This window comes from Engraulis encrasicolus, chromosome 3 (genome assembly GCF_034702125.1).
Source record: "Engraulis encrasicolus isolate BLACKSEA-1 chromosome 3, IST_EnEncr_1.0, whole genome shotgun sequence".
NCBI lineage: Eukaryota > Metazoa > Chordata > Actinopteri > Clupeiformes > Engraulidae > Engraulis > Engraulis encrasicolus.
Genome location: NC_085859.1, coordinates 31,832,189 through 31,847,188, shown reverse-complemented (window position 1 = coordinate 31,847,188; position 15,000 = coordinate 31,832,189). Strand labels below are relative to the sequence as shown.

Here is a 15,000-nt window from a genome sequence, read left to right as displayed (position 1 = left end):
TGCCTTTATTTGATAGACAGTTTGACAGTTGGAGATGGTGACAGGATGCGAGTGGGAGAGAGAGATGGGGGAGGATCAATGCAAATGACCTGGGCCGGAATTGAACCCGGGTCGCTGGCGTAGAAACCCAGTGCCATACCGTTAGGCCACAGCAGGGCCAAAGGAACACTAATTGACTAGGAATCAGAGAGAAGTGGTCCTACTGGGCAGAGGTGCCATATATCAGGAACTGGAGAGGGAATTCCTGACGCGTAGCATAATTACAGCGTTGTAGAGAGGTTGACCCCTGTAATTGGCTGCTGGCTTTTTAAACATCCCCATTAATAATGACCCTAGTGAGTTGTTCAAAGCCGTGATACGTAATTTTGTTGTGTTATCGTGTTCACACCTGAAGCACTTGTTTTGTGATGATGAAATCTGAGTGCAAATGCAAACAAACATCCCAAAACCTTTGTTTACTTATAGTGTACCGCTCTCCATATTTACACCTCACATGGCCACCTCTGAAAATAAATTGACTGTCAAATACTGCTACCGGGTAAGCGATGGCTTGCGCACACACACGCACGCACACGCACACGCACACGCACACGCACACGCACACGCACACGCACACGCACACGCACACGCACACGCACACGCACGCACGCACACACACACACACACACACATACCGAGTGCTGGGGTGCTGTTTGTGTTTTGCCCCCTGTAGCATGTGTGATAAGCTGGTGGGAATGGTGGATGTCGATTGGCTGCTCATGTGTAAACAAACAAACAGACACACATGCAGTGTTGTGTCCTTTCTATGCAGGGAGTGTGAGTCGCTGGACACGCACAGCGTGCACACACAGTTTCATCTGGTGTCCTTGCTCATCACCAGGGCGTGTGAGGAGTTGCTGCAGCCGCTGGGTTTTGAAAGGCTGTTGATACTCACACACACACACACGCGCGCATGCGCACGGTGCATACACTGCGTTTCAGCTGGCTGCCATACACAAACACAAACATACACTTACATTCACTCACCTTTGTATCATTTGCATCATTTCCTGTACTGTGTGAACGCAGACACACACGCAGACACACACGCAGACACACACGCAGACACACACGCAGACACACACGCAGACACACACGCAGACACTCCTGTACTCCTCCCTGTACTCATCCTTCTCTCCTCTGCATCCACCCCCCCCTCCCCTCTTCCCCCTACAGGGCGTGTGAGGAGCTGGTGCGAACGCTGGGTTTCGATTGGCTGCTGATGTTCATGGAGGAGCACCTGCACAGCAGCAGCGTGACGGCGGCCCTGTGGATCCTGGTGGTGTTGCTGAGCAACCAGGCCATCCTGGGCCGCTTCAAGGAGGGCCTGAGCGGGGGAGGGTGGCTGGACCACACCGACTCGGTGCTCACCAACAAGATCGGCACCGTGCTGGGTAAGGGGGGAACTGCAGGGCAGGGCTTGGGTGGAGGGGTGGATGTGGAAGGACTGGATGGGTTCTCTCTCTCTCTCTCTCTCTCTCTCTCTCTCTCTCTCTCTCTCTCTCTCTCTCTCTGTCTCTTTCTCTCTCTCTCTCTCTCTCTCTCTCTCTCTCTCTCTCTCTCCCTCTCTCTCCCTCTGTGTGTCTGCACAGCCCACACTAGGCCACCTGTCTTATGTCATGCGGTCTTTCATGGTTGGGTTGGAGGGGTGGATGAGTGGAAGGACTGTATGGGTTTGCACTGTGTGGGGGACTGCAGGGCTGGGTGGAGGGACTGGATGGGTTGACACTGTGGTCTTCCATGGTTGGGTTGGGGTTGGGGTAGGCGGAGGGTGAGGGGAGGGATTTGGATGGGTTGGCACAGTTGGGATTGAAATGGGATTTTTTTGGATGGCTTGGATGCACACAGTGGGGCAGAGGTGTATAAAGCAGAACTGCAGAAGATCGCTTACCAATGACGTTACAACACTACTGCATGATCTTACATACATCAGAGCCTTATACAACAGTTGTTCCACTGTACCCAATGAGGTAGAGACATTGCTATAGTACTTTTGCCTTTATTTTATATGCGACTGCAGTAGTGATTGTAATGTCTTTCTTGGTTGGGTTTGGTTGTTTTGACTTCAAAGCATAGCGTTGTTGGCTGCTGTGTGAGTGTGAGGTGAACCATGTAATGTGTGATGTTCTCTCTACAGTGTACTTCTGAGGCCAAGTGGATGTTGCACTTTAAATTATTTGCTGTTCTGAGATCAGATTATATTACACTTAAACATTAATCTGAATTGGTGTTTTACTTCTTCTCTTTCCACCAGAAAGGAGTATAACTATTTCTCCTCTCCTCCCCTCTATGTTTTGCTTCTCTTCTCTCCTCATCTCCTGTCTTCTCTTCTCTTCTCTTCTCTTCTCTCCTCTCCTCTTCTCTCCTCTCCTCTCCTCTCCTCTCCTCTCCTCTCCTCTCCTCTTCTCTTCTCTTCTCTTCTCTTCTCTTCTCTTCTCTTCTCTTCTCTTCTCTTCTCTTCTCTTCTCTTCTCTCCTCTCCTCTCCTCTCCTCTCCTCTCCTCTCCTCTCCTCTCCTCTGCTCTCCTCTCCTCTCCTCTCCTCTCCTCTCCTCTCCTCTCCTCTCCTCTTCTCTTCTCTTCTCTTCTCTTCTCTTCTCTCCTCTCATCTCCTCTCCTGACCTCCACCTCTGTCCCCATGATCTCCACCCCCCTTCTCTCCCTCTCCTCCAGGCTTCAACGTGGGCCGCAGTGCCGGGGGCCGCTCCACGCTGCGCGAGATCAACCGCGAGGCGTGCCACTTCCCGGGCTTCCCGGTGATGCAGGCGCTGCTGCCCAAGCACACCAACGTGCCCGAGCTCTACTTCCTGCTCATGGCCCTCTTCCTGCAGCAGCCTGTCAGCCAGCTGCCGGAGAGCCTGCAGGTACATGTCAGTACCAAGACCCTTTTATTAATACCACTAACTCACTCTCTCTCTGCGTGTGCGTGTGTGCTTGTGCGAGTTTCCGAGATGTTAATCAATCCCAGGTCGGGAAAGTTAAGTGAAAAAAACCCTGCCACATATTTCACATATATCAATGCTTGAAAAAGATGAAAAGCGACTTTTCCACACTCATGCCAACGCCAGAGTTATTGAAGCAAATGTTGATTTCAATGCAAATGACAAATGCAAAGAAATCCCCGGTGTGTGTTGGTTTTCTCTACAAATCATATTAAATCCAACCAGCTCTGAGTGCACGTATATACAGTACTGCATGTGCACTCAACACTGGTCAGTGAAGGAAACCGTGGCGAGTTTTTACTTTCTGAACCTGGAATTGACACCTCTGGACTGTATCACCACTGTATTCTTAGACAGGTCATCAGCTGGGAAAATTAGGCCTTTCGTCCTACCGCACTTTTCTCTGTGGATTACTGACCAGAAGGCCCATTGGAAGAAATTAAAACATGGGGCCACGTCAATTTTTGCTCAGAATTCAATATGGCCGCCATTTTCCAAAATGACTTGTTTTCATGCATTATTACATTGTACTATAAGGTGATATTCATGAACGATTAAGTACTTTCAGCACTATTCTGTCCTATTTCCTAACATACATGTTTACAAAGGTTGACTAAACTAAAACAAATGAAAATAAAGTTGTCCCCCTTGCAATATCCAAAGGAAAGTGCTGAAAATAATGATTGAAATGCACATACAGAGTCTATGACTGGGAAAATTAGGCCTATTGTCCTGTCAGGGTTTTCACAGTGGATTACAGACCAGAAGGCCTATTGAAAAAGATTCACCAGCTGGTTGCCATCTCAAATGTGCTCCAAATTCAAAATGTTCTCTGTTTTTCAGAATGGCAGACTTTCACACATTTTTCTCAATACTGTAAGATCATAATTATCAAGAAAGACAACCTATTTTCAGTGAAATTCTGTCCTATCTCCTATCTACAGACGTGAGTACAAAGGTTGGCAACAGAATGATGTAAATACATATCTTGCCCCTTCGAAATATCCTAAGGATTGTTGTCAGAAAATGATTGAACAACACATACACAGTTGACTGCTGAAAAAAGGCTATTGACCTGCCAAACTTTTCACATTAGATTACTGACCAAAAGTTTTTCAGGCCTACATTTTTTTGCATAAAGCAAGGGTGATTGTGCGTGCGTGTGTGCCCCGCTCATCTTTCCCCTGCTCTACAGTGTCTTTCCCCCACACACTATTCTGCCTCCCCCACCCCCCCACACACACACACACACACGTTTCTGCCCCCCAACTCCCTCACTCATCCCCCCCATGCTACTCTGCCCCCCCACCCCTCACTCACTCACCCCCCACTATTCTGCCCCCCACGCTCACCCCCCTGACTTATTCTCCCCCACCCCCCCCCCCACAAAATACTCGCCCACCGCCATCTAATGTGAAAGGTTTGGCAGGTCAATCCCCCCGACTGAACTTACCCCCCCACACAAACACACACACTATTCTGCCCACCTGAACCCCCCACCACTATCCCCCCACCACCTCACTCATCCCCCACAAACTATTCTGCCCACCCACCCCCTAATTCAATCCAACTCATTCCCCACCACCCCCCACTCTGCCCCCCTACCCCCGCTCACCCCCTCATTTCATCCCCCACTCCTCCACATCATTCCGGTCCCCCCTACCCCCCCACCTTAGCCCCCCCTCAACACACACACACCCGGTCTACTGTGTCTATGTCAGTGTATGTAAAGAAGCACACTGGCCACACACACTTGAGAAAAGCACACTCAGGCACACACACAAACACATACAAATGCACACACACACAAACACACACACACACACACACACACACACACACACACACACACACACACACACACAACACACACACACACACACACACACACACACACACACACACACACACACACACACACACACACACACACACGCACACACACACACACACAGTTCTCACACAGAACTTTTCAGCAGTCCACTGTGTTTATGAAATTCAATCATTTGACAACATTCCTTTGGATATTTCAGTGGCAATATATATATATTTATGCCTTTTCCGAGACAACCTTTATACTAACGTCTGTAAGAAGATAGGGCAATTTAACTGAAAAATAGGTAATCTTTATTGATAATTATGGCCTTACAGTATTGAGAAAAATGTGTGAAAGTCTGCCATTCTGGAAAAACAGACAAAATTTTGGAGGACATAGATGGCCCCAAGTTTTAATCTTTTTCAATAGGCCTTCTGGTCTGCAATCCACTGTGAAAACCCTGACAGGACAATAGGCCTAATTTTCCCAGCCATAGACTCTGTATGCACAATCATTATTTTCAGCACTTTCCTTTGGATATTGCAAGGTGGACAACTTTATTTTCATTTGTTTTAGTTTAGTCAACCTTTGTAAACATGTATGTAAGGAAATAGGACAGAATAGTGCTGAAAGTAGTTAATCATTCATGAATATCACCTTATAGTACAATATAATAATGCATGAAAACAAGTCATTTTGGAAAATGGCGGCCATATTGAATTCTGAGCAAAAATTGACGTGGCCCCATGTTTTAATTTCTTCCAATAGGCCTTCTGGTCAGTTATCCACAGAGAAAAGTGCGGTAGGACGAAAGGCCTAATTTTCCCAGCTGATGACCTGTCTATCTGTAGTTCTCTGTCTTGCACACTTGCCCCACATAGTGTGTCTTTCTCTGTGTCTTTCTGTGTGTCTGTCTGTGTGTTTCTCTGTCTCTCTCTGTCTTTCTCTTTCTCTCTCTCTCTCTCTCTCTCTCTCTCTCTCTCTCTCTCTCTCTCTCTCTCTCTCTGTCTCTGTCTCTGTCTCTGTCTCTGTGTCTCTCTCTGTCTCTGTCTCTGTCTCTGTACAGTACTCCTCCACTGTCTGAGCTACATGCACAGCCCACACTGGGACTCTTGTCTTGTTTCATGCCCTTATGAGACCTCATCACTAACATTATTAACACATACCCCCTGGTGTACCCCTGCCAATATGGCACCCCTCCAGTTTGTAGGGGGAATTCACACTGAATTCAGGTTGAATAGCTTGAAGGTCAGACTGAAACATAGCAACTAAATTCTACAAATGTGAACAGTGTGCGGGAGCTTTCTTGTTTTTACTGTTGGTGACCCAGGGGTCACCACTCCTACGAATCGAAGGAGGTGTGCAAGAATTCTACACAAACAGGAATTCACACTGACACATTGTAGAAGAAAAGTGTCACGGTATAATATGTTTTTGGCACAGCTCTGTCTTAAGTGATATGTTTTTGAATGTGGCCGTGGCCCGCCAGTGTGTCTTGTGAGGACATCCTGTTTTGACTTCATAATCTTTCAATGGCCGTAAACACATCACCCCAGGCAGGCACACTGTGCATAGCTACCCGGCTATGATTTACGGTTGTTTGCTTGACAGCAGAGCATTTCATTTGGTTTTAAAGTCTGCTGGATTTCGTCTCATTTGTCAAATGTCCTGTGCCTTCTGTTGGACCATTCATTGTGGAGACCAGAGTTCTGACACATCTGTTTGTCAGCTTGTGTGCCAACTTTGTGTGTTTCTGTTCAGTACATCCTCTTCTTCTCTACTCTGTCTTGGCCTCGATTGCGAAATGGTCTGCTTCAAAGGCATTTCATTTGCAGTAATCATCCCTGCATAATTAGTTTCCTTGTTTACACGGCGCTGCCTTTATTGTGTGAGCCATTAAATATCGCTGAGCTCTGCACCACAATTGTGAAGAAGCAGCAGCATTAAAATGTTATTATGTGGAAGGATGTATGAATTTGACCTCTTTCACACGGTTGAACAGCATGTGTCAGAAGAACACAATGGGTGAATACTCTGGTAATGACTGACAAGATTTTGTTTTGTTGTTGTATTTTTAAAAGTTGTTTTAAAAAGTAACAATAGTAATTATAGTATTTGTGTGTGTGGACGTACGCGCGTGTGAGCGTGTGAGCGTGTGCGTGGACTTGCGCGCGCGCGCGTGTGTGCGTGTGTGTGTGTGTGTGTGCTTGTACTGTATGTGTGTGTTTGAGTGTGACTGAATTACTGCGACAGGGAGTCACAGCGTAATAATAAAAACAAAATGTCTGTTCCAGTATTGCAAGTTTATTATGTTCAACTGTCTTTCTCTCTCTCTCTCTCTCTCTCTCTCTCTCTCTCTCTCTCTCTCTCTCTCTCTCTCTCTCTCTCTCTCTCTCTCTCTGTGTGTGCGCGTGTGTGTGTGTGTGTGTGTGTGTGTGTGCGCATGTGTCTGTGTGTGTGTGTGCATGTTTCTCTGTATGTGTGTGTGTGTGTGTTTGTGTGTGTGTGTGTGTGTGTGCGCATGTGTCTGTATGTGTGTGTGTGTGTGTGTTTCTCTGTATGTGTGTGTGTGTTTTTCTCTGTATGTGTGTGTGTGTTTTACAGTTTGACCTGGACTCCATCTGGTCCTTCATCTTCGGTGTGCCGGCCTCCAGTGCCACGGTGGTCAACTCCATCCACAGCGTCTGCACCGAGGCCGCCTTCCTCCTGCTCGCCATGCTGCGCAGCATGCTCAACCTGGTCAGACAACAAGCACACGCACACACTAACATACGCACGCACACACACACTAACATACACACACACGCACACACACACTGACATACTAACATGTTCGCACACACACACACACACACACACACACACACACACACACACACACACACACACACACACACACACACACACACACACACACACACACACACACACACACACAAACAAACATGTTCACACACACATACTGAAATGTTGTGTGTGTGTGTGTTTGTGTGTATATGTGTGTGTGCGTGCGTGTGTGTGTCATAGCAGTGGAGCAGAGCTCACGAAAGTCCTGACCTGACTAAATTCCACACTAGGCCACATGACCCGTCGTAACTGCTGTTGTTAAAGTAGAGCATTTTCCGACATGATTCTGATCATTACACTTCTGTCTGTGTGTGTGTGTGTGTGTGTGTGTGTGTGTGTGTGTGTGTGTGTTGCAGCCGTGGCAGTCTGAGGAGGAGGGCTCGTGGCTGCGGGAGTACCCGGTCACCCTGATGCAGTTCTTCCGCTACCTGTACCACAACGTGCCCGACCTCAGCCCCATGTGGCACAGCCCCGACTTCCTCTGTGCCCTCGCCGCCACCGTCTTCCCATTCAACATCAGACCATACTCCGAGATGGTAACGTAGACACGTGTACACACACACACACACACACACACACACACACACGCACACACCCGCACACACCCGCACACACACGCACGCACACGCACACACACCACACACACACACACACACACCCCTCCATTTGAACAGTTTAGTTTACATATCTGTCTTTGTGATTGTTTTGTGTGGTCATCACAGGTGACTGAGTTTGACGACGAGGCGGGCTCCCCCACGGAGGAGTTCAAGGCCTTTGCGGCCGACTCGGGCATGAACCGCAGCCAGTCAGAGTACTGCAACGTGGGCGCCAAGACCTACCTGACCAGCCACCCGGCCAAGAAGTACGTCTTCGACTTCATGCGCGTGCTCATCATGGACAACCTGTGCCTGAGCTCCGCCAGCAAGCAGACGCCCATCATCGACCTGCTGCTGGAGGTCAGGACGAGGGGGATGGGTGTGTGTGTGTGTGTGTGTGTGTGTGTGTGCGTGTGCGTGTGCGTGTGCGTGTGCGTGTGCGTGTGCGTGTGCGCGTGCGTGTGCGAGCGTGCGTGCGTGCGTGCGTGCGTGCGTGCGTGCGTGTGTGTTTCTGTGTTGTTGTGAGTGTGCGTCTGCTTGCACGCATGTGTGTTTCTGTGTCTTTGTGCGTGTGTACGTGCGTGCGTGTTTGTGTGAGTAGGTTCTGTTTGCGTGGAAGTGTGTTTGTGCATGTTTTTGCGTACCTGTGTGCGTTTGTGTGAGTGCGTGGGTGTGCGTGCGCGTGGGTATTTTGTGTGTGGGTGTTTTATGTGTGTGAGCAGCAGTATGTATCTGCCTGCATATCTGTCTGTGTGAGTGTGTGTCTCTCCACTGGGGTCTGATTGAGAGGAGTCTTTGAGCGGCGTCCTGTGACCCAATCAGTCACTCTGCCATCATGCATGAAACAGAATTGAATAAAAAATGTGGAATGGTGGGTGTTGTAGTTCTTAGAGAGCAGCAGCACTGAGGGCAAGTCAGTGGCTATGTTATCAGAGCTCTTTAGTGAACACCTGCCAACCATCCAAATTATTGTGAAAATTGAGTTTGGCTAGTAGGAAATAAAACTTTGCTTACCAATTCGACCCATTAGTGAGTGTATGTTTCGCAAGTAAGATTTTGGCTGGAGATGAAAAAGTTATTTTAGAGTCCTGTATGTTGTCATGTACGAATGGAATGGAATGAAAAATGTGGAATTGTGGGTATTGCATTTCTGTGACAGTGTGGCTTGGTGCTTCCCTCTCTAGGCCTCCCCAGAGCGCTCCACCAGGTCCCAGCAGAAGGAGTTCCAGTCCTACATCCTGGACAGTGTCATGGAGCACCTTCTGGCCGCTGATGTGCTGCTGGGTAAGGACTCAAACTTGGGTTCAACTTTTTTCACTTTCCCTGTCACATTAAGTTGGTGCATTTGTAGCGGAGGCTAACCAGCAGAGTTGGCGTGGAAGGTTAGTAAACCTCCCTCCCGAAAAGCCTCATACTGTGTCAATGTCGTTGGGCTGGGGGACTGGTCCTTTAGTCCAGCGGTATCGTACTGTGCCACCCATTTGCGAAGCGATGTAGTGGACGAGGTTGCACGTTCGCGCCCCGAGGGGGACGAACAGGTGCAAAAAGACCTCCGTCACACATTGCAACAAAGTAATGACCCTTTCCCTTTTCCTCTTCTCCTCTGCATCTCTCACTCCTCTCCCTCTCTCCATTTACCCTCCTGCCTTACCTCTCCCTCCCTCCTCTCTTTCCTCTCTCTCTCTCCCTCCCTCTTCCCCTTCCATCCCTCCCTCCACCTCTCTCTCTCTCTCTGCAGGAGAGGATGCCTCCATGCCCATCACCACAGGTGGCAACTACCAGACGCTGGTCAACAATGTTTTCTACTTCACGCAGCGCGTGGTGGACAAGCTGTGGCAGGGGATGTTCAACAAGGAGTCCAAACTGGTGGTGGAGTTCATAGTACAGCTCATCAGCCAGGTGAGGCGGACGGACGGACACACTATTTTGACTGATGGTGTGTGTGTGTGTGTGTGTGTGTGTGTGTGTGTGTGTGTGTGTGTGTGTGTGTGTGTGTGTGTGTGTGTGTGTGTGTGTGTGTGTGTGTGTGTGTGTGTGTGTGTGTGTGTGTGTGTGTGTGTGTGTGTGTGCGCCAATCTGTGTGTGTCTGTGTCTGTGTGGCAGACAGACCTACGAACATCAGCAGAGCAGACTGGTCATTGCGGCTGTTTAAAGGGATGTAAGATGCGTAGTAGAGCAGAGTGGACACACTTTATTAACACTGAAGACATGTGACTCTCTCCTCTGCCGGTTTTACATCACGAAATGTTATGACTTTTCCGCAAGTGGTTGAATTTGTTCATTGGCCCACTTGCATCTTTGCGCACACACTAAAAAAAAACTGTGTTGTCATAGGCTGCTCTCTGAGTTTTAGAAGATTTTTGATTCAACGAACAAAGCCATTCCTGTTTAACATGCTGCAGTAAACTCAGGCTATTTTTGTTGTATTAATCCAGCTTTACAGTGTAGTTTTCAGAACCACAAATCCATTTCTTTGTATATAAAAAATAGGGGTAATAGAGCCAATCAATTGTGCTTGATCAGCTACCTACAGTACAGTACTGCCCAATGTGTGTGAGAGTGTTGGGAGTTTAAGATTAACACTTTGAGCCCTTTAAAGGAGAGTCACTTCCGGTATTTACTTTTAGACATTTTGGCCCGTTTTTGTTGTGGAATTATGTCAAATCCTGTTAAGTAATGCTTGCCATGCAAGTGCTCTGCCTTTGTTGTTCTGGGCCTGTGACATTAGCAACACTCTCTCTCTCTCTCATTGGCATTGCATATACTCTACGCTCTGCGAAATTGATTTATCAGCAAATTTGAGTGACCATTTACTGACTTCTTGAATAGTCGTGACTAGTTAGTTGTTAAAGCAACATTTCTGATTAGTGCTCTACGTGTCAGACAGGACAGTAAGGGGGTCTGTTTATGGAAGCAACAGAGGTAGCGCCTCTCTGAGAAAAAAAAATGCTGAAAAGGCCTCATTGTTGAGAGTGTTTATTGCATTATGCCACATTATGCCTATATTCAATTATTGGATTTATGTTGGCCGTGCATGCATGCAATCATACAACGCACGTCCTAATAGATGTTAACTCGCTTATGATGTGATTTTTGTAAAAGCAGTTTTGTAATTCCCTCCTTATTGGTTCTTAACAAACACAGCCCTGGGAAAAAACTATTTAAACAGAAAGATCATCCACAAGCGAGCAGGGAGGACTAAAAGCACCAAAACCGTTTCCAACAGTAACTTGTGGTCATGCTGACTCACATACAAAGCAATATTACACACATTACAACAGCCCCAGTAAACCTTTGCTGATATATGGTTTCCTTGTCATTACTGTACAATATAAGCATAATACAGGTTTGTAACTTATTGCTCTACAATCGCCACACCCACATGTGTATGAAACAGTGGTTCTCAACCTTTTTTTTTTAAAGCAAAAAATCATCATAAGCCTGCCTACGCCCCCTTTGACATCATCACAAGTCTGCCAACGCTCCCCTTAGTATTAAAAAAAACCCGAAATGGACAAATGCCCCCCAAGGACTTGGGGTTGTAGTAGAGCCCCCGTTGAGAAACACTATCATAAAAAAACAAACAGTAAGTTCCACACAAGTGAGAAAAGAAAAGCAGACTTTCATCATCATCCACTTAGCTTAGCTTAGCTTTTAATTATCGCTGAGCTTTTTGTCCCTTGCCCTTTACACCCAGTAACACACACACACACACACACACACACACACACACACACACACACACACACACACACACACACACACACACACACACACACACACACACACACACACACACACACACACACACACACACACACACACACACACACACCACTCCATCTTGAGTAGTTGCGTTGACATACACTAAGTCATGATATGCGTTGCCCAACAAAAGCGTTACTTTTTTCCGCACCCCTTCTCATTTTCCCTCTCCCTCTCCCTGTTCTCCTTCTCTTCCTCTGTTTCCTCTCTCTCTCTCTCTCTCTCTCTTCACACACACTTTCTTTCCTCTCGCTTCCATCTCTCTCTCTCTCTCTCTCTCTCTCTCTCTCTCTCTCTCTCTCTCTCTCTCTCTCTCTCTCTCTCTCTCTCTCTCTCTCTCTCTCTCTCTCCCTTCCTCCCTCTTCTGCTCTCTTACTTCCTCTCTTCCTTGACCACTTCCCTTTTCTCCCTCTCTCCCTCCCTCCCTCCTCTGCTCTCTTACTCCCCCTCTCCCTCCTCCTTTGTTCCCTCACTCCTTCCCTCCCTCCCTCCGCCGCCAGTCCAAGCGTCGTTCCCAGGGCTTGTCGCTGGACTCCATCTACCACTGCCTGAACCGCACTGTGCTGTACCAGCTGTCTCGGCCCCACAAGAGTGTGGCGCAGCAGGTGGCCCTGCTGGACTCCCTGCGCGTGCTCACCGTCAACCGCAACCTGGTGCTGGGGCCCGGCAACCACGACCAGGAGTTTGTGGCCTGCCTGGCACACTGCTTCATGAACCTGCACGCCGGCAGGTGAGTACAGACGCTGGGAGAGAAGGAGGGAGAGCAAATTATGAGAGAGAGCAAATTATACCGTAGGAGGTGGGTGGGAGTTTGTCGCTTGCCTTGCACACTGCTTCATGAACCTGCATGCCGGCAGGTGAGTGAGAGGGCTAGTGGTACAAATACACCACACACGACTAGAGCAACACTGGCGACAAAAATAATTGACTTTGTGTGGAGTGACTGGCGACAAGAGATGATTTGAGCGACTTGAGCGGCAGTTTGCCGTTGAACCTCAGCAATAATTATGGCAATGAGTTATGATGCGGTTCAGCGACAGCCGGCGCAGCAAATGGGAATGTCGGAATACTTGCATTTTGCTTTTAACAGACATACTCCGTTGCTTCCATCGCTTGTGTCGCTCTTGCTATGAACGCAGTCCGGTGATTCTTGATAGCTTAGGTCGTTGCTGGTGTGTTTGCGAGGTAAGAGGTTGGAGGGAGAGGGAGAGGATGATGGGGGAAGAGGATGGTCCACAGAGGGATTTGTATCTACATGAGTTTGTGGTCTGAATCGCACTCTGCTCCATGGACTAGTATGCCTGGACGGGAGGTGAGCGGGGCTGAGGGGATGGGAGGGTGATGAAGATGAGGATTCTGAGAAATTACATTATTGATAGGACATTAGAATTGGGTATAGAGGGAGATGTATAAAGGAGTCTGTGGGACCTTCATGAACCTGTAACGGCTGGAAGTGAAGGATCTGGAATAGTGATGGAGGAAGGGGGGGGGGTGGTTTACCACAGGAGACAAACAGTGACAGAGAGGGTTTGAGAGAGGCTTGCGACGAGTATTGCAGCTGGAGAAGAGGGCGAGCAACAGAACAAGAGGATGATACTGGTACAGATTTAAGTAGTACAGGTGTTGAGAGATGGTTGGAGCGAGATGAAACCAAATGATGTTCAAAGGGGGCTGGAAGGGATTTCTGGCTGATGTTGTTGTGGATCTATAGGATGAGCTTACACTTTTATTTTACTGTTAATAAGGTATGTAACAAAGTATGTAAAAACTTGTAGCATGATGTTGGGGTTATCTTAGGGTTATGTTTGCCCAAGGGGATATGCTTTGTCATTTGTCTTTCTCTCTTTTTGCTGTGTTCCCTCCCCTCTCATGTCTCAAGTCAGCACTCATTCTCATCCTTTTGTTCCACTCTCAATTCTGCAATCCTACACCTGTCAAGAGCTTTTATCACTGCCTGTGTATTAGTGATGTTGCTGAACGGATTTCAAGTTGCTCTTTACTTTTGATGCTTGAATTAATAATATCAACTCTGTCTTTTTCAAGTGCTAAATGGTGCAGTAAATTAATAATACTCAGCATTATGGAGCACTTCAGGCCAATTGCTGCCATTCAGATTTGAAACGGTTGCATTGTATAATAAGTGTGTTGCCTTGTTTGCCTCCTACCAGAGGGGCTTAGTTAAATGGATGGTTTGGATCGCTAGTAACAGCTGTTGATATTGTTGCTGCAAAGCCTCATGTTTGTTCTCTGAGCCCTATCGCTTGCGGGGTCTGTGCTAGTCTATTGATTTGAATTTGGCTGGATTCTGCTAATACATGCAGAGGCCCTCAGGGTGACTGATGCTGAGGATGATGTTGCTCACTCAGTGCTCCACTGAGCACTTTGCATGCAGCATGCAAATTCAAAAATTCCTCACTCATCATCATTCGTCTGTGCGTGGGTAGTGGTGGGCAGCCGTGTGGTCTAATGGTTAGGGAGTTTGGATCAGAGGGTTGCAGGTTTGAATCCCTGCAGGATAGCAGGTAATGGCGGCAGTGCGCTTGACCAAGGCACCTAACCTAACCCCACTTCTCTCCAGCGACTATAAGCATTACCCTAACTTGTAAATGGCTTTGGATAAAAAGGTCAGCCAAGCTGAGGTCAGTTGTAATTTAATGCAATGTAGTGTAAGGTATAAAGGGGCATGTTGGGACACTGACCAGTGATTACCATCTAATGAACAACATGCTGGTTTCCTTATAATTGCTAATTATGTATAACTTCCTGATAAAGCTAACTATGTTGTTGTTGTCATCAGCCATTTTTACATGATTTCGGGTTTTCAGTGCAATTGAAGTGGACATTTCAGAATGACTGGGTCTGGGCGTCCTGGGTTGATAGGCATCCACTTGAAATCCTTTTGTTGCATTTACTTGATGGAAGAACAAAGATTTGACCGTAAGACGGATTTCGAGTGTCTACGAAAGTATCTCAAGTGTGTATTTCAAGTATTTCAAT

The 15,000-nt window shown here is 47.5% G+C and overlaps 1 protein-coding gene across 1 annotated transcript in view; it reads left to right on the top strand.

The window, feature by feature from the left end:
- Positions 1 to 15,000, top strand: part of wdfy3 (WD repeat and FYVE domain containing 3) — a 172,191-nt gene that overhangs the window by 114,547 nt on the left and 42,644 nt on the right. Inside the window, exons 32-39 of the mRNA XM_063195219.1 lie at positions 1,216 to 1,433; positions 2,711 to 2,907; positions 7,400 to 7,534; positions 7,999 to 8,178; positions 8,365 to 8,598; positions 9,423 to 9,522; positions 9,977 to 10,137; positions 12,504 to 12,733. Coding sequence (XP_063051289.1) covers positions 1,216 to 1,433; positions 2,711 to 2,907; positions 7,400 to 7,534; positions 7,999 to 8,178; positions 8,365 to 8,598; positions 9,423 to 9,522; positions 9,977 to 10,137; positions 12,504 to 12,733 — 1,455 coding nt within the window. The remainder of the gene's footprint in view (positions 1 to 1,215; positions 1,434 to 2,710; positions 2,908 to 7,399; positions 7,535 to 7,998; positions 8,179 to 8,364; positions 8,599 to 9,422; positions 9,523 to 9,976; positions 10,138 to 12,503; positions 12,734 to 15,000) is intronic.